The sequence below is a fragment of the Chiloscyllium plagiosum genome, unplaced genomic scaffold, assembly GCF_037043375.1.
Source record: "Chiloscyllium plagiosum isolate Xiang-an unplaced genomic scaffold, Cpla_swu_hap1 HiC_scaffold_46, whole genome shotgun sequence".
Taxonomy (NCBI): domain Eukaryota; kingdom Metazoa; phylum Chordata; class Chondrichthyes; order Orectolobiformes; family Hemiscylliidae; genus Chiloscyllium; species Chiloscyllium plagiosum.
Genome location: NW_028270184.1, coordinates 5,556,482 through 5,581,743, shown reverse-complemented (window position 1 = coordinate 5,581,743; position 25,262 = coordinate 5,556,482). Strand labels below are relative to the sequence as shown.

General features: G+C 45.5%; 1 protein-coding gene across 1 annotated transcript; it reads left to right on the top strand.

The window, feature by feature from the left end:
• Window positions 1-3,584: 3,584 nt before the first annotated feature.
• Window positions 3,585-23,363, top strand: LOC122543841 (serine racemase-like). Its single transcript, XM_043682655.2, has 7 exons — window positions 3,585-4,609; window positions 8,404-8,533; window positions 8,979-9,082; window positions 18,250-18,369; window positions 19,102-19,176; window positions 19,342-19,551; window positions 22,757-23,363. Exons 1-7 carry the CDS (start codon window positions 4,442-4,444, stop codon window positions 22,940-22,942), a joined length of 993 nt encoding a protein of 330 aa, XP_043538590.2. The 5' UTR covers window positions 3,585-4,441; the 3' UTR covers window positions 22,943-23,363.
• The last annotated feature ends 1,899 nt before the right edge of the window (window positions 23,364-25,262 follow it).

Genomic DNA, 25,262 nt, shown 5'->3' with positions numbered 1-25,262 from the left:
GCTACGTCCACGCATTCTTACACTATCTGAATAATGGGAAAAATTGATTCAGTTCGCGAACCGGGTTCCGGAACGGATTAAGTTCGTAAGTCGAGGCGCTACTGTATATATTTTGTGGGGTGAATTTGTACTTGCAGGGTTACATTGTACTTTGCTCAAAAACTGCATGTATTCACGTAGAACTCCGTTATCTCACTTTTTAGATTAGAATCAATATAAACATCATGGCATAGACAGAGAACACAGGGGACTAACACCCACCTTCCGAGGACCCCTTCACCCACCTCCAACACACTGCATCCACCTGGATACCCCGTGCTGGCCTATTACCTGCCCTTGACCTCTTCATTTCCAACTGCTGCTGGGACATTAACTGCCTCAACCTGTCTAACCCCCTCCCCCACTCCAATCTCACACCCTCACAACGCGCAGCCCTCCAATCCCTCTGCTCCAATCCCGACCTCACCATCAAGCCAGCAGATAAAGGGGGCACAGTGGTAGAATGACGCACTGACCTCTACACCACTGAAGCCAGACGCCAACTTGAGGACACCTTTTCCTACCGCCCCCTTGACCATGACACCACTCCCCATCACCAAACCATCATCTCCCAGACCATACAGAACCTCATCACCTCAGGAGATCTCCCACCCACGCTTCCAAACTCATAATCTAGGAACCCCGCACTGCCCGGTTCTACCTCCTTCCCAAGATCCACAAGCCTGACCACCCTGGCCGACCCATTGTCTCAGCAAGCTCCTGCCCCACTGAACTCATTTCTACCTACCTCGACACTGTCCTATCCCCCCAGTCCAGGAACTCCCCACATACGTTCGAGACACCACCCACGCCTTCCACCTCCTCCAAGACTTCAGTTTCCCCGGCCCCCAACACCTCATCTTCACCATGGATATCCAGTCCCTCTACACCTCCATCCGCCATGACCAGGGCCTCCAAGCCCTCCGTTTTTTTCCTCTCCCAACGTCCCCAGCAGTACCCTTCCACCGACACTCTCATTCATTTGGCCGAACTGGTCCTCACCCTTAACAATTTCTCCTTCGAATCCTCCCACTTCCTCCAGACCAAAAGGGTAGCCATGGGCACCTGGATAGGCCCCAGCTATGCCTGTCTCTTTGTTGGCTACGTAGAACAGTCCATCTTCCGTAATTACACCGGCACCACTCTCCAGCTCTTCCTCCGCTACATTGATGACTGCATTGGCGCCACCTCGTGCTCCTGCGAGGAGGTTGAGCAATTCATCAACTTCACCAATACATTCCACCCTGACCTTAAATTTACCTGGACCATCTCTGACACCTCCCTCCCCTTTCTGGACCTCTCCATCTCCTTTAATGATGACCAACTTGACACTGACATTTTTTACAAACCCACCGACTCCCACAGCTACCTGGATTACACCTCTTCCCACCCTACCTCCTGCAAAAATGCCATCTTGTATTCCCAATTCCTCCGCCTCCGCCGTATCTGCTCCCAGGAGGACCAGTTCCACCACAGAACACACCAGATGGCCTCCTTCTTTAGAGACCGCAATTTCCCTTCCCACGTTGTTAAAAATGCCCTCCAACGCATCTCGTCCACATCCCGCATCTCCGCCCTCAGACCCCACCCCTCCAACCGTAACAAGGACAGAACGCCCCTGGTGCTCACCTTCCACCCTACCAACCTTCGCATAAACCAAATCATCCGCCGACATTTCAGCCACCTCCAAATGGACCCCACCACCAGGGATATATTTCCCTCCCCACCCTTTCCACCATCCACAAAGACCGTTCCTCCGTGACTACCTGGTCAGGTCCATGCCACCTACAACCCACCCTCCCATCCTGGCACTTTCCCCTACCACTACAGGAATTGCAAAACCTGCACCCACACCTCCTCCCTCACCTCCAGCCAAGGCCCTAAAGGAGCCTTCCACATCCATCAAAACTTTACCTGCACATCCACCAATATAATTTATTGCATCCGTTGCTCCCGATGCGGTCTTCTCTACATTGGGGAGACTGGTCGCCTCCTAACAGAGCGTTTAGGGAACATCTCCGGGACACCCGCACCAGTCAACCACACCGTCCTGTGGCCCAACATTTCAACTCCCCCTCCCACTCTGCTGAGGACATGGAGGTCCTGGGCCTCCTTCACCGCCGCTCCCTCACCACCAGACGCCTGGAGGAAGAACGCCTCATCTTCCGCCTCAGAACACTTCAACCCCAGGGCATCAATGTGGACTTCAACAGTTTCTTCATTTCCCCTTCCCCCACCTCATCCTAGTTCCAAACTTCCAGCTCAGCACTGTCCCCATGACTTGTCCTAACTGCCTATCTTCTTTTCCACCAATCCACTCCACCCTCCCCCTGCCCTATCACCTTCATCCCCTCCCCCACTCACCTATTGTACTCTATGCTACTTTCTCCCCTCCCCACCCCACCCCACCCCCACCCTCCTCTAGCTTATCTCTCCACACTTCAGGCTCACTGCCTTTATTCCTGATGAAGGGCTTTTGCCCGAAATGTCGATTTCGAAGCTCCTTGGATGCTGCCTGAACTGCTGTGCTCTTCCAGCACCACTAATCCAAAATCTGGTTTCCAGCATCTGCAGTCATTGTTTTTGCCTTCAACATATTGTCGAGCTATCACCATTGTTAACAGCTAACCTGAGAATGCAACTTTTTAAAAAAAGGTTTTGTGATTTACACATGAAAGAAGTGAAACTATCATGGTATTTAAACAGATGAAAGACTCAACAATCAATTTTTAAATGTATAATTTCAGTTACATTTTTGCTATAAATTCTGTGTTAGGATTGAGCCCTCCACTATCACCTCGACGCTCTGAAAGCTAGTGCTTCCAATTAAACCTGTTGGACTATAACCTGGAGATGAGTGATTTTTAGCTCTGTGAGGGGGCGGGGTCAGTGTCAGTGAGGGGGCGGAGTCAGTGTCAGTGAAGGGGCGGAGTCAGAATCAGGCTGACAGGCAGAGAGGGGGCGGGATCGGTGTCGGTGAAGGGGCTGGGTCAGATTCGGACTGACAGGCAGTGAGGGGGCGGGGTCAGAATCAGGCTGACAGACAGTGAGGGGGCGGGCTCAGTGTCGGTGAAGGGGCGGGGTCAGTGTCAGTGAAGGGGCGGGGTCAGTGTCAGTGAGGGGGCGGAGTCAGAATCAGGCTGACAGGCAGAGAGGGGGCGGGATCGGTGTCGGTGAAGGGGCTGGGTCAGATTCGGACTGACAGGCAGTGAGGGGGCGGGGTCAGAATCAGGCTGACAGGTAGTGAGGGGGCGGGGTCAGTGTCGATGAAGGGGCGGGGTCAGAATCGGGCTGACAGACAGTGAGGGGGCGGGGTCAGTGTCAGTGAAGGGGCGGGGTCAGTTTCGGACTGACAGGCAGTGAAGGGGCGGAGTCACATTCGGCTGACGCGCATTGAGGGGGCGGCGTCATTGTGGGGACGGCTTTCGAGTTTGGGGACTCCCAGCTGGGAGTGAAGGGGCGGGATCGGACTCGGCTTGACCGTCAGAGGGGGTGGCGGGGTCATAGCGGGCGAAGGGGCGGGGCCAGACTGGCCCTGGTGCCGTTACCAGGGAGACGCCGGGGCCTAGCCGACCGTTTGAGGCCTGTCGTGAGGGATTTCAGATCCCCTTTCTGACCTCGACCCTTTTTGAGGTCAAGTCCAAGTGCTGCTTTTACAGCGGGACATAGGGTGCAGAGAGTTCCCCAACTGTCATTGTAAAAATAAGTAGCAGCTATTTGGCAAAGGGGGCATCACTTACCTCAGTTTCCTCCCCCCCACTTTTCTGCACTCCCAGTAGCTGTCCATCAATCACATAGTATTCCCATTGCCTCATCCCTCCAGAGCCCTGACAGAAAGATTTGCAACACAGAAAGAGGACATTGTGCCCATCTTGTTTGTCCCTATCATCTGTAAAAGGGACATCTGGTCTCATTCCCATCTTCCAGCTCTTGGGCCAAATGGTACAAGTGCATATCCAATTTTTTCTCTCTCTGGTGCAATGAGGCACTTACTACCTTTTCACATATCGTGTTTCAGACCCCAATCACCCTTTGAGTAAAAAGATATACCCATGACATCCACTAACTTCCCCCCCGACAAAAAAAAGCTTTCTGTTGCTTCCTTTAAATCTGTGCCTCATTTTACATTTTTTGTCAAGGAAAGTTGGATATCTTGAACCCTCGTGATTCCATACACCTTGATTTGATCTTACCTGTTCCAAAGAAATGAAATCCTCATCTCGCCTCCTGGTTACAATATGTCATTTTGACAAAGATCTTGCTCAGCTCTCTCTCCTATTGTGATCACATCCTGTAGTGTGGCAATTGGCATTTGCATGCACCATCTGTGGTCTTAACTGCTGTTTAGTACAGCAGTTTCCTGTTTCCAAATTCAATTGCTTGCTGTGACATTGTGGTAGCCATGCAGTCTCAGTACTGTGTTTCCCTGGCTAGTATACAGAAGGCTCACAGGGTCATTCATGACCTTGTCCACCAGACTCCTGTCCTCACCAACTCCACCCTTGACAAGCAGGCTGAAAGGAAGATCTTCCTCAAGTGTGAGCTTTTCCAAAAAACAGGATCATTCAAGGTAGGATGCTTTTGAGACATTGAAATGTGTTGGGGATGAAATGAAATATGCAGTGGCTGACTCACTCGTAGCGGTCCAATTTAGGGGAAAGTAAATCGCGCCACACAAGCCTTGAGCTATTGACTTTATTTGTGAGCTTATGGGGAGAGACAAGTCGACCGCATGTTCACAAGTCACTCTGACAAGATACTGAGAGTTGCGTGATTATATACGTTACAATCATTTAACAATTAGCAAACTGTTAATTGCAGGATAATGAGCAAGTTAGGCACTTTGCCCAGTCACTAGCCCCAATCACGTAGTGTCTGGACAGTGTTGGTTAGTAGCTGATAAGCAAATCTTTTTTTGCCTGAAACGTAGATTTTCCTCCTCCTCTGATGCTGCCTGACCTGCTGTGCTTTTACAGCACTGCACTCTTGACTTTAATCTCCAGCATCTGCAGTACTCGCTTTCACCTAATAGGTTTTTGCAAAAGAGAAGAACATTCCCATGCAAGCTAGAATGCATTTGTCAGGTAGCAGTACAGCTGCACATCCAACCATCTCGCTGAGCCTGGGAAAGTGCGAGATTAGCAAGCAGACACTAATATGCGATTCAAAATGGTTTCCAGGCTTTTAATATGTGACAAAAGGTCTGCTTCGAATTTAACAAGTCTCCCATAAAATGCCACCCCAGTCCAGCTGCTTTGATATGTTGCTAATTCAGAAACAGGACAGGGATTAAGAAATAGAATTGGATCTGGGCTTTGAAGCACAAAGGAAGCACACAATCTCAATGCACCAAACCCTGAGAAAGTGTGTAGCCTTAAATTTGCTGCAGAGAATGCAGGAAAGTACTTGTTCAGAAGAATTGAGGACATCTGTTCTTAGTGTCAATGGATCGGTGTAAATAAGGTGATAACATTTGTTCACTTGGGGAATGTGTGGCAGTACTTCCTTCTTATGCTAGAGGCTGGAAGTGTGCATATTTCACATGTCAGATAATTAAATTGCTACTTTATATCAAAGACTCTTATCAAAACTTATACTCAATAGGAAAAGAACTTGTAATTTAATAAGCTGAGTGGAATGTGCACGTAATGAAACAAACCTGATGCATTTTCATGTGTACCACACTGAGCAGATTTGAATTTAAGAAGCTCAGCTCCCTCATCTTGGAGTGAATGGGAAGTGAATGTTTCATTACCCTTAAAGGCTAGGAAAACACAAAGGCTGAAAGTTGGAAGATGTTCATGTGTGTGAGAGAGAGAGAAAACATTCTTCTGTAAGTTACATTCACTGACTGAAGTGTTCAAGGACACAGAGACAGAGAGAGGATGGAAATAGACAATAGGTGCAGGAGTAGGCCATTCTGCCCTTTGAGCCTGAGTGGTGGAAAGATTAACCCTTTTTGGTCTGATTTGAGAGAACATTGGCTTGTCATGGATTGAATGTTTATAAGTTGTTCCCTGGAGCTTGAGATCCGGGAAGGTTATGAATTTAATTTGCATTCTGGGAATCTAAGATGATTTTAAAAGAAAAAGCCATTTTGTAGGACAATGATACTGGACATGCTAGCTGAGCAAGGTTACCTCATGGCCTTTCCACATAGTTTAGACTAGTCCCTCATTATGATGTCCTGTTAAAAGGGAAGGTTATCTAGCCAAAGCAATCAGCCATTTGGGGCCTGGCTGGATCAAGGGTGTCCCACTTCGATGTGCATTTGGCTTAATTAGTCAAGCGTACACAGACCTGTCAATGAGCTTCTCTTCCTCTGCAAACCTTTGCCATTTCATTGCTTCTTATCTGACTAAGGACATGTGGTGTTTTTGTAATTTTAATACCAATTTCTGTGTAAAGACAGCAGCAATAAGGGAGCAGCCTGAGAGAGCTCTGAGGGGGTAAGAGCTGGTGCTGCTCCTCTGCTAAAGGTTTTAGAACCTTAGCTCAAGCCTGGATTGGAGTTATCTGTGTTAGTGCTTCCTATTCCCTCCCATTGCACATGATCACAATCAGCTGAACTCATCATTCACTCCATTCTACAGCATCCTAATGGACATAAATCCCTTCCCATTGTAGATATTCCCATTGGAACTAAACCCCTTTCCATTACTCCCATTGTACACAATCCCAAATAACCAAACCTCTTCCCATGCACTCCCATTGTACACAATCTCGATTAACCAAACCCCTTTCCATTCACTCCCATTGTACACAATCCTGATTAACCAAACCCCTTTCCATTCACTCCCATTGTACGCAATCCCAATTGACCAAACGTTTCCCTTTCACTCCAATTGTATGCAATTCCAGTAGGTCAAATCCCTTTCTATTTCATCCCAATGTCCACAATCCCAAGAGACCAAACCTTTTCCCATTTACTCCCGTTGTATAGAAACAGTTATCGTAAAAATCCAGACTATTTAACACTACGGCTGGGCTGGACCAAGGCTGGGTCAAAGTTATAGAGTCCTACAGCACACAGCCACACTCTTCCGCCCAAACTGGTCCATGCCGACCAAAATGTCCATCGAAACTTAACCCCATATCCCTGCACTTGGCTCATATCCTTCCAAACCTTTCCTATCCATGGATTTGTCCCGATGCCTTTTAAATGTTGTTAACGTACCTGTCTCAACCACTTCAGCTGGCAGCTCATTCCATATGCGTCCCCCACCCCATGTAAAAAAAGTTGCCCCTCAGGTTCTCTTTTATTCTTTCCCCTCTCACCTAAACTGATGCCCTTCAGTCCTCAATTCCCCAACCCTGGGAAAAAGACTGAGTGTATTCACCCTGTCCGTGCCTCTCATGATCTTATACACTTCTATAAGAGGCTCCCTCAGTCTCCCACGCTCTAAAGAAAAATGTCCTAGCTTGTCCAACCTCTCCCTATAACTCAGACCCTTGAATCCTGGCAACATCCTTGTAAATTTCTTCTACACCCTTTCCAGTTTAATAACATTCTTCCTATAGCAAGGCGATCAAAGCTGAACACAATGCTCCAAGTGTGGCCTCACCAATGTCCTGTACAACTGCAACATAATTTCCCAACTTCTATGCTCAGTGCCCTGACAAATGAAGGCCAGTGTACCAAAAACCTCCTTTACTGCCCTGTCTACCTGGGACTCCACTTTCAGAGAACCGTGCACCTGAACTCCAAGGTCCCTCTGTCCCACGACACTCCTTAAGGCCCTACCATTCACCATGAAACTCTGACCTTGATTTGACTTTCAAAAATGCAAGACCTCACATTTATGGGGTCTTAGATATAATTCAGGAGCTGAACTGCTGTGCTCTTCCAGCACCATTGATCCAGAATCTGGTTTCCAGCATCTGCAGTCCTTGTTTTTACCGTAATTCAGGAGCCAGACCAGTTAAGTGGTACTGCACTCTGCTGGTAAAACATTAGGATTACCGTCCAGGTGAACAACATGCATTTTCATAGCAATCTTAACGCAGTAAAACATCCCGATAAATTATCAGGGAATATTTCACAAGAGTTGAAAGGAAGTATTAGGCCAAGTGACCAAAAGCTTGATTAAAAAGGCAGATTGTAAGAAATACCTTAAAGTCGGAGGGGCATTCCAGTGTTTAGGGACCCAGGGAGCTGAAGATGTGGTGCAAGGGACATCAGGGTTCCTTGTGATGCCAGAATTGGAGGAATTCAGAGGTCGTGGAGTGTTTCAGGGGCTGGAAGGCGTGACAGATACCGGGAGGTGTGCTGAGGAATTCATGGAGAGATTTGAACAGGGGGAAGAAAATTTTAAATAGTTTCCTTTTCACCAGTGAGTTGATGAGGTCTGTTATTCCTTCCAGATCCGAGGAGCCCTGAATGCAGTGGCCAGCCTCAGCGAGAGGAGGCAAAATGGCAAGGAAGTTCGAGCCGTGGTGACTCACAGTAGTGGAAATCATGGACAGGCACTGGCCTTGGCTGCTCAAATGCAAGGTAGGGAGAGCAGAAAAGGCCAATTAAGACCTGTCCTCACCAGTATTATACATTGACAGATCTGTCTGCACCAATACTGTACCCCAGAATGATACAAGAACAGAGCCTTCTCCATCAGTCCAGAATCCCGGTGTTATATAGCAACAGACTGACTCCCACCAATACTCTACCCTAGTGTTGTACAGAAATGGACCTGTGCCCACCAGTACTGTACCTTAATGTTATACAACAACAGACTGCCTCATCCGAAGGGCACAATCCCAAGTGTTTCTCGCAGTTGAGGTTATTGTTGAAATGGTGAGCCAGTGATGGGGATGGTGAAGTTAGGGGATGAGGCAGATCTTGGGTCATCTTGTCTCTTCCTCATTGGAAGCAGGTGCAGTAAGGTTAGGCGCACTGCTGTTGTTAAGTCCCATGTAAATGTGTGTGTTTTGAACTATCTCAGGGATCCCCTCATATGTGGTTGTGCCCCGAAATGCCCCGGCGTGCAAAAAGGCTGCCATACTGGAGTATGGCGCGCACATTGTGGAATGTGAGCCCAGCGACCAGGTAAGGCATCACCAGTTCACTTGTGTGGACTGACTCGTGACCGCTGGAGGGAGGGGGGGAAACGAAGGGGCAAGGGTGTTTTGGGGGTTTGACAGAGACGCCAGTCAGGCTAGAATCTCTGTGGTCTTTATTATAACAACTCGTTCCCAAAAAGTGGTGGTGAGTATGTTGAGGTTATATCGATCTATTTACTGCTGTTCCCGAGTTGCTCCTTGTTTCTTTGTGAACTAGTTTCTGTTTTCTATTTGTGATGGGTGGTTCTGGTCTCCCTTAGAAGTAGGGACACCTCCACCTGTACCCTTAATTGGGTAGCTTGCTGTAAAGAGACATGAAGTTGGAATCTTTCAATTCCTTTAGAACACAAACCACAAAATACAAAGCCCTGTGAGTGAATGTACTACCAGCATGTGTAAATTAATCACACTGGAAGATAAACACACAGGTTTGAATAGGTGCCTGGAGATGGCCAATCTGTACTGCATTTTGTTTACTCATACATGAGGTATGGGCATCACCGGGTGGACCAGCATTTATTGCCCACCGCTAATTGCCTGGAGAGCATTTAAGATTCAACCGCGTTGCTGTGGGTCTGGAACAGGTAAGGATGACAGATTTCCTTCCCTAAAGGGCATTAGCAAACCAGATGGGTGTTTTTCCTGACTATCACCAATGGTTTCACGGTCATCAGTAAACTCCCATTCCCAGATTATTATTGAATTCAGATTGCACTATCTGCCATGGCAGGATTCGAACCCAGGTTCCCAGAATATAACCTGGGTTTCTGGATTAATGCTCTGCCAATAATGTCACTAGGCCATCGCCTAGCCCTAACCCCCACAGCAGTGCTGTGAGCAGTCAGAGTTGACTCACCTGGTTTGAATTCAGTACAGAAGAGGCACTTCAGCCCCCTCAAGTCTGTACCACCAAAAACATACTACCACCTACATTAGTCCCATTTTCCCACACTAGGCCCAAGCCTTGAATGTTAAGACACAAGTGTGCATCCTGGTACTTTTTAATGATTGTGAGGGTTCCCGCCTCAACCCACCAAGTCAACCCATTCCAGACCCCCACCACCCTCTGGGTGAAAACGTTTTTCCTCAGATCCCTTCGAAACCTCCTGTCTTTTACTTTAAAATCATGCCCCGTTGTTAGTGACCCTTCAACTAAGGGGAACGGCTACATTCTATTCACCCTGTCCATGCCCCGTGTAATCTCATATGCCTCTATCAGGTTCCCCCTTAACCTCCAAAGGGAGCAACCTGAGCTCATCCAGTCTCTCTACATTTCTGAAATGCAACATTCCTGGCAACATTCCGATGAGTCTCCTTTGCATCCCATGCAATCCCATTGCGTCACAGAATGGTAGTCAGTCAACTAAGGTCAAGTTCCTGTCGCATCTTTATGTCAGCCATAATCCAACCCATCTTTGATGGTGTTGGCTGCCTATTCCAGCCAGCGGGAGGTATCAATGAGGTCAATGACTGGAAGGTTGGCTTGCATGATGGACTGGGCTGTGTTCACAACTGTCTGTATTGTATTACGGTTCTCTATTTCCATGCTGTGTAAAAATTGTTGTTCCCTTTCCAGCCCGTTAGTCCCGATGAGTGCAAGATGAAAAGCTCCAACTTCATGTCCCTTTTTAGCAACATTTATGTTCTAAACGGCCAAACAGCGATTAGTTTGAAATCCTCAATCAGGGTCATCCCCTCAGTCTTCACTTTTCTACAGTTCGAAGGCCAGTGCGGTCCACCTATCCTAATACATTAGGTTCAAGCAACAGGACTAACTGCTAACAAGAGGATTAGAGCCCATTAATTTCAATGAATATATTTGATTTGATTTATTTGATTTAATATTTTATTGTTATGTGTATCTAGGTGAATAGTTTTATTTTGCATGCAGTACAGGTAGATCATAACAAGCAAAGTGCATAAGGGCAATAGAACAGAGGGAGAAAGTCTGTTTTTTTTATGGATATTTTTATTGAAAATTTAACATTTCTACAAGTTTACAAAATAAAAAAAACCCAAGTATAAACATTGATATACAATTAAATCTTAAATAAATAATAACCAAAATTTAACAAAAGAAAAATACCGAGAAAAAAAACAAAACTCAACTAACTACTAATCTAACCTACAACTAACCAGAGTGTATAATTAAGTCTGTTACATTATTCAAAGAAGAGAAAAAAAAACTGACGGATAACACAGAAATTGGGTAATGTATTAACATCAAATGTAACAAAACCCGTATTCGTGCGGGATTCCTCTCCCAAGGGGCCCCGGACCAGCCAGGTTCGCAATCTCAATTAAATAAAAGCCCTTGTTAGGATAGCCGAAATATCTGTATTCATATAATTCAAGAAGGGCTGCCATATTTTATGGAATAATTCGGTCTTTCGGTGCATCATATTTGGAAGGAAGTCAAGGGGAATACATTCCATAATTAATCTCTGCCAATTTGAAAGTCTAGGGGGGGCCCACAGCCACCCAGTTTACCAAAATATTTTTCCTTGCACAGAAAGAGAGAATAGAAAATAATCTCATCCCGTGCATATCCAGGGAGGGTAAGTTCGAAAAGCCCAAAAGGAGAGATACAGGGTCCACTCTAATTTCCGTTCCTAAGATTTCTGTCAGAGCACTTGCTACTTTAGTCCAATATCTACGGATCTTATGACAGGTCCATAGGCAATGTACAAGAGTGCCCACCTCTATTTTACATTTGGGACACATTGGAGATGCTCCTGCCTTAAATTTTGACAATCGATCCGGTGCTATATGGGCCCTATGAAGTATCTTCAGCTGGATAGCCTGGGTTCTGTTGCAGATGGTGATTCTTCTGGCGTTTTCCCAAATGTCATTCCACCTTTCTATAGAGATTTCTAGTCCCAAATCGTGATTCCATGTTTTAAGCAGATTGTCCATATCTCCCGATACTTCATCATGTAGTAAATGATAAATTGTACTGACAGAAGATACCCCCATTGGTCGTAGTACTCTACATTCTCTATCTGATTTATAAAGATTATCTAATAACGTAGTCTTCTTCTGTATGTAATCTCGAATTTGGAAGTATCGAAAGAGGTCTCCATTAGGTAATCCGAATTTCTGACGCAGCTGTTCAAAAGACATCAGGACCCCTTCTTTAAATAGGCCCCCTAAACAAGAGATACCCCTGGATCTCCAGAGTTTGAAAGTGGCATCTGTAAACCCCATTTAAAATCCCTATGCTCCCACTATCGGAGCATAGGGGGATGTTTTATGTGAGTTGCCCTCATTTTGCCTCATTATATTCCAAGCTTTAATTGTGTTTTGTATTATAGGGTTTTTACAGTGATCCGTAATGATTTTCCTCTTGTCTGAAAATAAAAGGTTAATAAGTGGGCATTTTACTTGAGAAGCCTCGATGTCCAGCCAGATTGATTGCAGGTCAGACAAGACCCAATCAGCTATGTAACTTAATAGGGAACTTAACTGATATTTCCTGAAATCTGGGAAATCCAATCCTCCCCTTGCCTGTGGAAGCTGTAGCTTCTTCAGCTTAATAAGGAGCCGTCTATGATTCCAGATAAGGGAACTCAACCAGCCATATAATTTACGTAGTGCCAGCCTTGGCAGCATCACCGGAAGCATTCTCTTCGGGTATAGGAGACGGGGCAGGACATTCATTTTAATTAGTGCTATTCGACCCAGCCAGGAAATTGGAAGGTCTCCCCATCGCTGGAGGTCCTGCCTTATCCTTTCCAGTAAATGCACAAAGTTAGCCTTGTCTAACTGACCAAATACTGGGGTAATAAAAATGCCTAAATATAAAAAACCCTCCAGGGACCACCAAAAGGGAAAGTGGGATCCGTCCAATAAATGGGATATACTAGCAAGGCCACCCATTGGCATAGCCTCCGATTTTGAGAAATTTATTTTATAGCCTGAGAATACACTAAATGTATTAATAACTTGGATTAAGCGAGGCACGGACATCAAAGGATTACTGAGGAATAGAAGAACATCATCTGCATAAAGGGTAATTTTATGTTTACCTGTACCAATCCTCGGGGCCGATATATTAGGGTCAGCCCGTATAGCTTCTGCTAGTGGCTCAATTATTAGCGTAAATAGCAATGGTGAGAGAGGACATCCCTGACGGCAGCCCCTATCCATACTGAAGCTATCCGAGCCTAATCCATTGATAATCACAACTGCTTTGGGATCATTATACAGTGTTGAGACCCATTTGATAAACACCTTTCCAACGCCAAACCTTTCCAGTGTGTAAAACAAATATGACCGTTCAGTCCTGTCGAATGCCTTTTCCGCATCTAATGAGACTACTACTCCTGGTATCTTTCGCTGAAGGCAGACTTGAATCACATTCAAAACCCTTCTAACATTATTGGATAATCTACGGCCCTTAATAAACCCCGTCTGATCCTCCTTTATGATATGTAGCAATACCCTTTCTAGCTTCAATGCTAACGTTTTAGAGAGGATTTCAAAATCTACATTTAGCAAGGATATTGCTCTATATGATGCGCAATCTTCTGGGTCCTTTCCTTTTTTAAGGATACGAGAGATATTTGCCTCTTTCAGCGAAGGCGGGAGACAGCCCTGACTGTATGAGTAGTTATACATGTCCATAAGTGGACCAGCCAATATTCCTGTAAATTCTTTATAGAATTCAGCTTGAAAGCCATCTGGGCCAGGCGCCTTACCACTCTGAAGTTGCCTGATTGCGTCAAGTATTTCTTGGATTGTTAGGGGAACATTCAAGATCGATACCTGTTCCGGAGTTCGGTCCAGAAATGTCAAGTTTTTAAAAAATGACTGCATCCTCCTAGTCCTGTCTTCACAATCCTGCGATTTATATAAATCAGAATAAAATTTTCTAAAGATTGCGTTAATCCTTTTATGATCATGAGTCAGAGTACCCGTACTTTCCTTGATAGATGTGATAGTTTGAGGGGCCTTCTTTTTCTTTGCAAGAAATGCTAAATATCTACCAGGTTTATCGCCAAATTCATATAACCTTTGTTTTGCAAATAATATTTGATAATAGGAGGTCTGTCAGCGTATGCTGATTCAGCCGCTTTTAAGCGCGCTTTGAGCAAACACTGTTGTTCTCCCTTTAATGTTTTCTGGGTCGCTGAGTATGAGATGATCAAACCTCGCGCATAAGCTTTAATGGTCTCCCACATCATTGATGGGTTGCTAGCCGTACCTAAATTAATTTCTAAAAAAGTTTTAAATGCTTGAGAGAAGTACTTTACAAATTTACTATCTTTCATCAGGAAGGGGTCCATACGCCAATGCCGGGGCGATGTCCCATTGTTCCTCGCCTTGATTTCCATATATACAGCAGCGTGGTCGGAAATTGCTATACTGCCTATTTTACAGGATGATATAGAATTTTAAAAAATCGAGGGTGCAAAAAACATATCGATTCTGGTATGGCATTTATGTGGATTGGAGTAAAAAGAAAAATCTCTGCCCTGTGGATGAAGGCATCTCCATACATCGACTAATCCTAATTCTTTGTTCAGATCCACCAATTGTCTAGATCTGGGAGATACTCCTGCAGTACTCTTGGGAATCCTATCTATTTCCGGATCCATAACACAATTAAAGTCTCCCCCTATAATTGTATGACGAGCACCGAGAAGGCTTCCGTTATAAATTTAAAAGGATGTGCCGGGGGGCAATACAAATTTAAAATCCCATATTCCTCTCCATTTATAAGGGCTTTAATCAGAATATATCGTCCAGACTCGTCTTTTATCTGATTTAGGATTTTGAAAGGGAAATTCTTCCGAATAAGAATAACAACTCCCCTGCTTTTTGAGCTAAAAGAAGAAAAAAAGGCCTGATCAAATCCACCCTGTCGTAATTTCAAGTGTTCTTTATCCAATAAGTCTGTCTCTTGTAGAAGAGCTATATCAACCCTTTCTTTCTTGAGGTTTGATAATATTTTCTTCCTTTTGACTGGTAAATTACTCCCCTTGACATTCCAGGTGCACCACTTAACCGACTGATCAACCATAACCGTCCGGGCAAATCCGAGACCCCTCGGGAGGGGAAACCCTATCCAGAACATCCCGAGCATAGAGCATATAAAATTCACAAAAATAAAGGCTCTCTAATACACTCACAACAGTATAATAAAAAACTATTTCTAAATAAAGAAAATATAAAATGTATTTAAATGGAGATTTTCCTCCTTGTTCCTGGGGGTGTCACTTCCTTTCCAAAAGTCCATCGTATCCTCTCCCAACCAGTGCCCCACCCTTGACCCAGGCGCTCCTCAATCGGATGAAGAAAATTCAAATATACTACAAAGCTACAGTTAACAGTGAGCACCCTACCCCCACCCCCCGCACCCACACCAACACCTGTATGTATTTGGTAATGTTAATACCATGTATAAACATACAGAACTATAAAATTACAACCTCAACAAGTAATAATTAAATATAATAATACAAAATAGCAAGGGAAAACAACCCCGCTCCTAGAGACAGAGGTAAAATAGAATAAGGTAACCACCTCCCCCCACCAACATTAACTAGACCCTCTGGCCTATATATATAATATATATAGAATAAAAAAAAGGGGGGGGGCAGAAAATCATTAAGTAGAGCACAAATAAATAACTCCCTCTCCCCACCCCCCCCAAGATAATATGAAACAGTAAGGTTAAAAAAAGGGATTAATATATAAAATAAAAGGGGAGGGGGGATGTAAACCGGAGTGGGGGGAAAGCAAACCAACATCAATTATCTCTTACAATTTATCTAAGTCCAAAAATTCCTTGGCCTTTTCCGGCGATCCGAAGTTATACACGGACCCTTCATGGTTAAAGCGTAGCATCGCTGGGTAGCGCAAGGAGTACTGAATATATAAGTCCCTTAAACACTTCTTCGCCTCATCAAACACCTTCCTCTTTCGGACCAGAGCTGGGGAAAAGTCCTGGAATAACATGATCTTGGATCCTTTATAGATCATGGCTTGGGGATCTTTTCCAAGATTTCTGGAGACTTCCAGGAGCATCTGCCTCTCCTTATAGCTCTGCAGCCAGAACAGGACCGGGCGGGGGCGCTGGTTTGAGCCGGGCCCGCGTATTGCAACCCGGTAGGCCCATTCCACCCTTACCTGGCCTGATCCAGCCTCCAGATTTAATATCTGTGGAAGCCACTGTTCAAGGAACTCTGTAAGCTGGCCTTCCTCTTCCCGTTCGGGAAGGCCCAGCGAATGAATATTTTTTTGACGACCTCATTTCTCGAGGTCGTCGCTGTGATTCTCTAAGGTCCGGACTCGCTGTTCAAGAGTCCAGACCCAATCCACGGCCGATTGTGCTGTAGTTTCAGAGGTCGTGGCCTTTAGCTCCGCCCCTCCAACTCGGCACTCGATTTCCTTAATGTCTCGGTCGTGCTTTTGCAGCGCGGCCGAGAGTGAGTCCCATCGGCTTCGGGATTCTTCAATAAAAGCGTCGATCTTCGCATTGAGTTAGGAGATGATTTCCACGAGGCTCGCCACCATAGGTAAGTCCCCCGGGGCACCTGGAGAGGGTGGGGGTGGGGTTCCTGCTTGCTGAGAGCTGCGGGTTCCCTTCCCTTTAGTCACTTTTACTGGAGATTAAATTGTTTAAATTCAATACTAAACAACTAATTACATTAAGATGATTTGGTGAGTGTGGTGGGAGTGGGTGACCTACTTTGCCCAAGTCTTGGGAGGAGTACTGTAGACTCAGACTTGCTGGGTTGCCGCCATCTTGGATCCCCCGGAAGTCAGTGTTATGGCTGTGGGGAAGGTGCACAAAGAGTGAAGTCCAAATTAGATTGAAATTTGAGAGGTCCATACAGAAATCTAACAACATAACGTGGTAGGCAGTGGCCTGGTGGAATTATCACTGGACTGTTAATCCAGAAACCCAGGTAATGTTCTGGGGACCCAGGTTCAAATCCGACCAGGGCAGACTGTGCAATTTGAATTCAGTGAGTATCTGGATGAATCCATTGTCGAGTGTCAGGAAAAACCGATCTGATTCCTTTAAGAAAGGAAACTGCCGTCCTTGCCTGGTCTGGACTACCTGTGACTCCAGACCCACAGTTGAGTCTTAACTGCTCCCCGGACAATTAGGGATGGGCTATAAATGCTGGCCTAATCAGCGACGCCTTCATCCAGTGCATGAATAAAGAAAAAATAAAGTGGGAAGAAGCTGTTCTTGAATCTGTTGGAACAGGTGTTTAAGCTTTTGTATCTTCCTGACGGAAGGGGTCGGAAAAGATGATAAGCGGGGTGGGAGGGGACTTTGACTATGTTGGCTGCCTTTCCAAGGTAGTGGGAAGTATAGAGGGGAGGTTGGCTTGTGTGATGGTCTGGGCTGTTTTCACAACTCTCTGTAGTTTCTTACGGTCTTGGGGAGAGCAGTTGCCCAAGCCATGATGCATTCAGATAGAATGCTTTCTATGGTGCACCAGTGAAAATTGGTCAGTGCCTCTATGGCTTTGCTGAATTTCCTTAGCCCCCTGCGGAAGGAGAGGTGTTGTTGTGCTTTCTGTAGATCAGGACTACAGTGAATTAGTTGCTGTTGAAGGAAGTGACGTACTGTTGAACCTTTTTGCCTTGTCCACATCAGGATGAAATTGCCAGAATGCCAAATCTCAAAGGGAACAACATTTTATATTGCATTAGAAGAGGGTGCTGACTGAATGGCAAATTTACTGTGTTTGTTGAGGCACTGCCATGGCAAATGCGCCAGGGGTTGGCTCTAATCTAAATCCCCAAGCTTTAATAAAAACAAAATACTAGGGGTACTGGAAATCCGAAATAAAAAGTGGAAAGCTCAGCAGGTCTAGCAGCATCTGTGGAGAATGAAACATTTACGTTTTGAGTGCAGTCTGCCAGAGCTCTGAAGAAGACTTGTGCCGGACTCGAAACATTAACTCTGCCTCTGTCTTCAGAGGTGTTGCCAGACGTGCTGAGTTTCTCCAGCACTTTCTGTCCCCAAGCTTGCTTTGGTTGAAAAGACACAATGCGTAGGCATGTTTTTTTTCTGTTTGCAAAGCACATGGCCCTGTGTGTAAATCTATCTTTAGCTTGTAGCATGTGCGAGTGAGCCACACTGCTCTGAAATTAATTCTTGCTTTGTTATTGTTTATCTTCCATAAGTCAAGAATGGAAACCGTGTCCAAGGTCATAGCGGAGACCCAGGGGATTCAAATCCACTCTAACCAAGATGCCCTTGTGATTGCTGGTCAAGGCACCATAGGACTGGAGATCTTGCAACAAGTAACCAGAATCATTGTGTCTAAGTATATAGAACAGATGAAGGAGCCATTGTGTGCAATAGGGATTTAGGTAGAGTGTGTTCCATTGACCTGCACCCAACCTCTGTGCAATTGTACCTTTTTCTGCAACACGGACCAATCTTGCTTCAATTGCATAGGAGCTTAGATAGACCAGTCTGGAGTTCTGTCTGCTGTTTGACCTCCTTGTCTCAGGAAACATATTATTGCCATCGAGGGAGTGCAATGAAGGTTCACCAGATTTATTTCTGGGATGGCAGGACTGTCCTATAAAGAGAAATTGGGCTTGAATTCACTAAAGTATCAAAGAGTGTGAGGTGACTTAGTTGAAATCAACAAAATACTGAAACGGATAGAGATTGGTAAGATTCCCTGCTTGGGGAGTCCAGACCCGGGAGGTACAATTTAAACATAAAGGGATAAACACAAACTATTTAGGAACAAGATAAGAAATTTGTTTTCCTCAGAGGGTTATGAATCTTTAGAATTTTCCACCATGGAGGGCTGTGGAAGTTCACTCTTGGAGTATGTTTAAAATCGAGGTTGATAAATATTTGATTATCAATGGCACAAAGGATTATGAGATCAGTGTGGGGATAGGGGGGTAGCAGTGTTGGCTGAATGGCTTATCGCTGCTCCTGTGTTGCTGTCTCAATGCTCTGTTCCAATATAACCGCTCTTCCCATGGGCTCTTACTTGGTCTCCTGTCAAACAGATCCCAGATGTACAGGCTGTGGTGGTTCCAGTTGGTGGTGGAGGAATGGTCTCTGGAATCACAGTCGCCATTAAGGTAGGATATATGGTTGGGAGATGAGTAATGGGCACTAACTATGTTGCACGCGGAGAGCTGGAGCTAACAGTGTAAACACACAGTGTGTTATACGTGTTCTGTTGGATGTCACGCTCACACCTTCCATTCTTGTCCCCTTCTACCAACCACCCCCGTCCTCCGCAGACTCAACGTCCACAGGTCAAAATTTATGCAGCAGAACCGGAGAAGGCAGATGACTGTTATCAGTCCAAGCAGTGTGGCTGCCTGACCCCCAACAAGTACGCTCCTGTGACAATAGCTGATGGAGTGAAGACTAGCATTGGGGAGAAGACTTGGCCCATCATCAGGGACCTGGTGGATGATGTGTTCACCGTCAGTGAGGAGGAGATTAAGGTACCTGTCCCTCAATCTGCATGTTGAATTTTGGCCATGTTATATTTTGACATAGAGTCATACAGCATGGAAATGAATCCTGCGGTCCAACCAGTCCACGCCAAACATAATCCCAAACTAAACTAGTTCCACTTACCTGCTCCTTGCCCATATCTCTCCAAACCGTTCTGATTCATGTCCTTATCCAAATGTCTTTTCAACATTGTAATTGTACCCACATCCACCACTTCCTCAGGAAGGTCATTCCACCCATGAACCACTCTCTGTGTTAAGAATTTGCCCCTCATATCTTTTGTAAATCTTTCTCCTCTCGCCCTAAAAATATGACCCCTATTGTTGAAGTCCCCCATCTTAGAGAAAAGACAGCTACCACTGACTCTATCTGTACCCCTCATTATTTTATAAACTTCTATCACGTCACCTCTCAACCTCCTACTATCCTGCGGAAGAAGTCCCAGCTTATCCAACCTTCCATACCTGGCAACATCCTGGTAAATCTCCTCTGAACTCTCTCCAGTTTAATAATATCCTTCCTATAACTGGGTGACCAGAACTGCACACGGTGTTCTAGAAGAGGCCTCACCAAGGTCCTGTACAAAAGCAACATGATGTCCCAACTCCTATACTCAAGGACTGAGCAACAAAGGTAAGTGTGCCACTGTGTCCATATGTGACACAAACGTCAAAGAGTTATGTACCTGCTCCCCAGCTCCCTCTGTTCTACAACACTACCCAAGGCCCTAACATTCCCCTTCCTCACCAATTCCAGGGAGCAGCTGGAATGAGGATTGACAACCAACTGGGCACCTCACCCAGCTACACGTGTTATCAGACGGTGCAGCATGGCATTTGCGAATACAGGGTAGAGTGAGCAACGTGATGTTTTAGCCAGTATCACTGGCGAGATGTCAAAATCCTTGACAGATCATATATCCCAAAGGCACTGTTCACTTAGTGTCTTAGGACATCATGGAAACTGCAACTACAGTTTTTAGATTAGATTAGATTCCCTACAGTGTGAAACAGGCCCTTCGGCCCAACTATCCACGCTGACTCTCCGAACAGTAACCCACCCAGACCCATTTCCCTCTGACTAATGCACCTAACACTATGGGTAATTTAGCGTGGCCAATTCACCTGACCTGCACATCTTTGGACTGTGGGAGGAAACCAGAGCACCCGGAGGAAACCCACGCAGACACGGGGAGAATGTGCAAACTCCATACAGGCAGTCGCCCGAGGCTGGAATTGAACCTGGGACCCTGGTGCTGTGAGGCAGCAGTTGTGATCACGTTGGCCATGACTCACTGGGTGGCACTGTCACCCAAGTCAGTGAGTTATGGGTTTGAGAGCCCCAGGGACTGGAACATAAATTCTGGATTAGAGTGGTGCTGGAAAAGCACAGCAGTTCAGGCAGCATCTGAGGAGCAGGAAAATCGACGTTTCAAGCAAAAGCCCTTCATCAGGAATACTTTTGCCCGAATCGTCGATTTTCCTGCTCCTCGGATGCTGCCTGACCTGCTGTGCTTTTCCAGCACCACTCTAATCCAGAGTCTGGTTTCCAGCATCTGCAGACATTGTTTTTACCGACTGGAACATAAATCCCAGGCTGACTCTCCCAGTGCCTGTACTGAGGGAGTGCTGCACCCATCAGAGGTGCTGTTGTTTTAGGTGAAACTGAGGCCTCTAGCTGCCTTTTCATGTGGGTATAAAAGGTCACTGCAGTATTCCAACAAAGAGGGTGGGGGGTGCTGTTCTCACCACTGTCTTGTCCCTCCGTGGATATCGCAAAGCAAATGTTTTGTCGTTATTTCATGTTGTTGGCATCTTTGTGTGTGCCAGATTTCCTGTGTTACAGCAGTGACTACGCTTGACAACAAATCTCAGTGGCTGCAAAGTATTTTGGGACATATTACGCCTGGTAGGCACACAGAAAAGCCAGCCCAACTCGTCCATATTGGTGTTTCTGCTCCACATAAGCCTTCTCTGACCTTTTCTCACCCAAATCTACTGCCGTTATATGTTCCCTTCTTTCTCATTTGATCATCCCTTTTAAATGCTTCTGTACGATTTATTTCAGTCTCGCCCCATGGGAGGGAGTTCCACATTCTCACCACTCTCTGGGTGAAGGTGTTTGGCTTGCATTCCCAATTTGGTTTGTTGGTGGCCATCTTATATTGATCGGGTGGAGTTCGGCTCTACCTCTGGCAGTGTGGCAATTGAGTAAAGGTAACTATAAAAACTATAAAGGAGCTGCTCACAGTTGATTGGAAGGGCAGCCTGGCAGGGAAGATGGAGGAGCATCAATGGCACGGTAATAGAGTCATAAAGATGTACAGCACGGAAACAGACCCTTCGGTCCACCCATCCACGCCAACCAGATATCCCAACCTAATCCAGTCCCATTTGCCAGCATTTGGCCCATATCCCTCCAAACCCTTCCTATTCATATACCCATCCAGATGCCTTTTAAATGTTGCAATTGTACCAGCCTCCACCACTTCCTCTGGCAGCTCATTTCATACACACAGCACCCTCTGCTTGAAAACGTTGCCCCTTAGGTCCCTTTTAAATCTTTCCCCTCTCATCATAAACCTATGCCCTTTAGTTCTGGACTCCCCCCACCGCAGGGAAATTGTCTAGTCACCCTATCCATGCCCCTCATGATTTTGTAAACCTTTCAGCCTCTGACATGTCTCTTATAAAACAAAATGGCAGAGAGGTGACCTAACAGAAGTGTGTCAACTTCTGGTAGCTTTCGACAGAGCAGAAACAGAGACAATGTATCCTCTTGTGAAGCCATAAGATACAGGAGCAAAGTTAGGCCATTTGGCCCACTGCGATGACAACATTTAAAAGGCATTTGGATGGGTATATCAATAGGAAGGGTTTGGAGGGACATGGGCCAGGTGCTGGCAGGTGGGACTAGATTGGGTTGGGATGTCTGGTTGGCATGGACAGGTTGGACCGAAGGGCCTGTTTCCATGCTGTACATCTCTATGACTCAATGATTCTAAGAATCCTAGCCTTTCCTAATGTGTATCCCCCTTCATTTCTGCTGTCGCCCTGTATAGCCCTTCTTCACATCCTCTCCAACACCCCTACGTCATTTTTATAATCTGGCGGCCAGGCTTGTGTGTGGTATTCCAAGGACATCGCAAAGGGATGAAACCATTCTACAATTGGCGCTCTTTATCTTTTGCAGCGGGCTACACGGCTGATGTGGGAGCGGGCGAAGCTGGTGATTGAGCCCACCGCGGGCGTCGGGGTCGCAGTGGTCCTCTCCCCCCGGTTTCGAGACCTCCCGGGCAATCTCCGCAACGTCTGTGTGGTGCTGTGTGGAGGCAACGTGGACTTGGACTCTCTTGATTGGCTGAAGGTCACTGAGTGAAACGTTTTTGACCTCTTGATGAAGCCAAATGATGGGTGGGTGGGCGTGTGCGTGAGAGAGAGATAACAGTCAGAAAATTGAAGGGGAAACTAAGATAATAATCAATGGCTCAAAGATATTAATTGTATAATAATGATGGTTAATGATATGCAGGAAGTGAGAATGTGGCATAACCAGTGTGCTAATGTAACTCATGAGTATCACAAGGGCTCCAAAATTACATTTTAATTTCATTTTCTTTGGCTTGCTTTAAAGTTATAATTTTTGTACAAAAAGCCCCTATTAGGGCCGGTCACTCTGCAACATTATTAATTGGTTTTAATTGAAACTTTAAAAAACAGTCAGAAGAGTTTCTGAAACTGAGTTAGGAGGTGTATGCTTGTCATCCGTCACTCTGTAAATAAATGTAAGACTGTGTAAAGATTGGCACCAGTACTATCCTTCACTTTGCAGGTGATAGTAAAGGAGAGGGAGAGAGATTTGTGAAGTGTAAGTAGATTAGAGAGGCTGGAACTGTTCTCCTTGGAGAAGGGAAGATTAAGAGGTGCTTTGATGGAGGTATCCAAAATTACGAGGTGTCTGGATAGAGTCAATAGAGAGTAAGCGTCCTCGTTGGTGGAAGAATTGAGAACCATAGAGCACTGATTTTAATTGATTGGCAAAAGAAGCAAGGGGGACGTCAAGAAAAACATGTTTCACACAGCAAGTGGTTAGGATCTCGGGTGTACTGCCTGAGGAAATTAAATCATGGCTTTCGAAAAGGAATTTGATAATTATCTGAAGAGAATGAGCCATGGCCTTATTGAGTAGCAGTGGAGACTCTAGGTGCTGATTAGCAGCTTCTTGCTCCTAACCCGTGCATTCATATGGGAAGACATTTGCAGGGACTGTTATGGATCAGACCAGACCAGTCTAGACTCTAACCTTTTTCTTATTTTAACGGTAGATGTGAAGTAGCATGTTCCAGATGCAATACAACTGGTCAAACTACTCAATGTTAAGAAAAACTCAATTTATTTAGGGTGTATAGTTAATGAAGTGGGCGTTGACATGGGGCATGCTGACACGGGGCACACAGACACAAGATGGCCGCTGAGCCATAAGTTGGTCGCTTAGCACACAAGATGGCCGCTGAGCCATAAGTTGGTACTTAGCACACAAGATGGCCGCTGAGCCATTACATGGAAAGTACAGCGAAGCATACACAGATATGCCTGAGGCCAACAGGATACCAGCACAATAGACACAGAATATAGATAATTAATTTAAGGTGGGTGGGGGAGAGAATACACATCAGTAACATCTACTGCCCGCCGAAGTGTCTGAGTCCAGCCACCACCTTCAATAGAAATGTTAACTACCTGATTCTGCTTGTATATATGTATTAATACCTTAGATTGGCAGTAATGGAAAACGATCTTCCTTCTCAGGAAGGATGATCACGACCAATTACTGCAGCAATAGACTTCTGGGTAGCTGCTGAAACTGACAATGACTCTGTAATGTTTTCTGTAAGCAAACCATGCTGCACAAACAAAGACTCGCTATCTGGACCATTATACCATGAATTGTATAAAACATCGTGACATGTACTCCAGGGGGGGAGAGAAGACTGGCAACTGACAGCCATGCTGCCGGATCTCTCTCTCTCTCTCTCTCTCTCTCCTCGGGGCTCCGGTTTCTTTGTACAATGTTGCTGAATCCCGATTCTGACTCTGAAACTGGTGATTTTCCCCACAACAATTAAAATACAAACAAGAGAAATACTTAGCTATCGGAAAATGTAACCAGATAATAGATACAGTATCATTACTAATTAACCGTTCCAATATAATAACACCCCGTAAACACATGGCAAAAGGCAAATTCAGACACAGATTCTCACATGCAGTTCTCCAATCCCAGAGGAAAAAACATCAAGAGGAAATTCAGAGAGCATAGCAGGTAGGAATCATTCACTGAAGCTTCCAGCTCTTCTGAGATCCCAAAGGGCTTCTGCTGCTTCAAGCTGAATAAAACACTAGAAAGCCTGGTCTGTGAAAGTTGCTTCCATTATTCCAACTTTTGGAAAAAAAAACCTGAAGGTCTCACAAGTTGTTTACATACGTGATTCGGTAGGCAGTTTGTCACCTCTGTCTTACAACTTCTCAAATAAAAACAGGACTAAATAACCTTTTAAAGCAACAGCGTTGGTCACAGGACATAGCCAGGGAGTGTGAGTAGCCAAGTCAGTCATGCTGACAGCAGGCAGAGACACAACCGGCTGAATTAACACCAGTAACCATTCTGTGACTCTGATTTGAACAACAAAGGGTGTGGA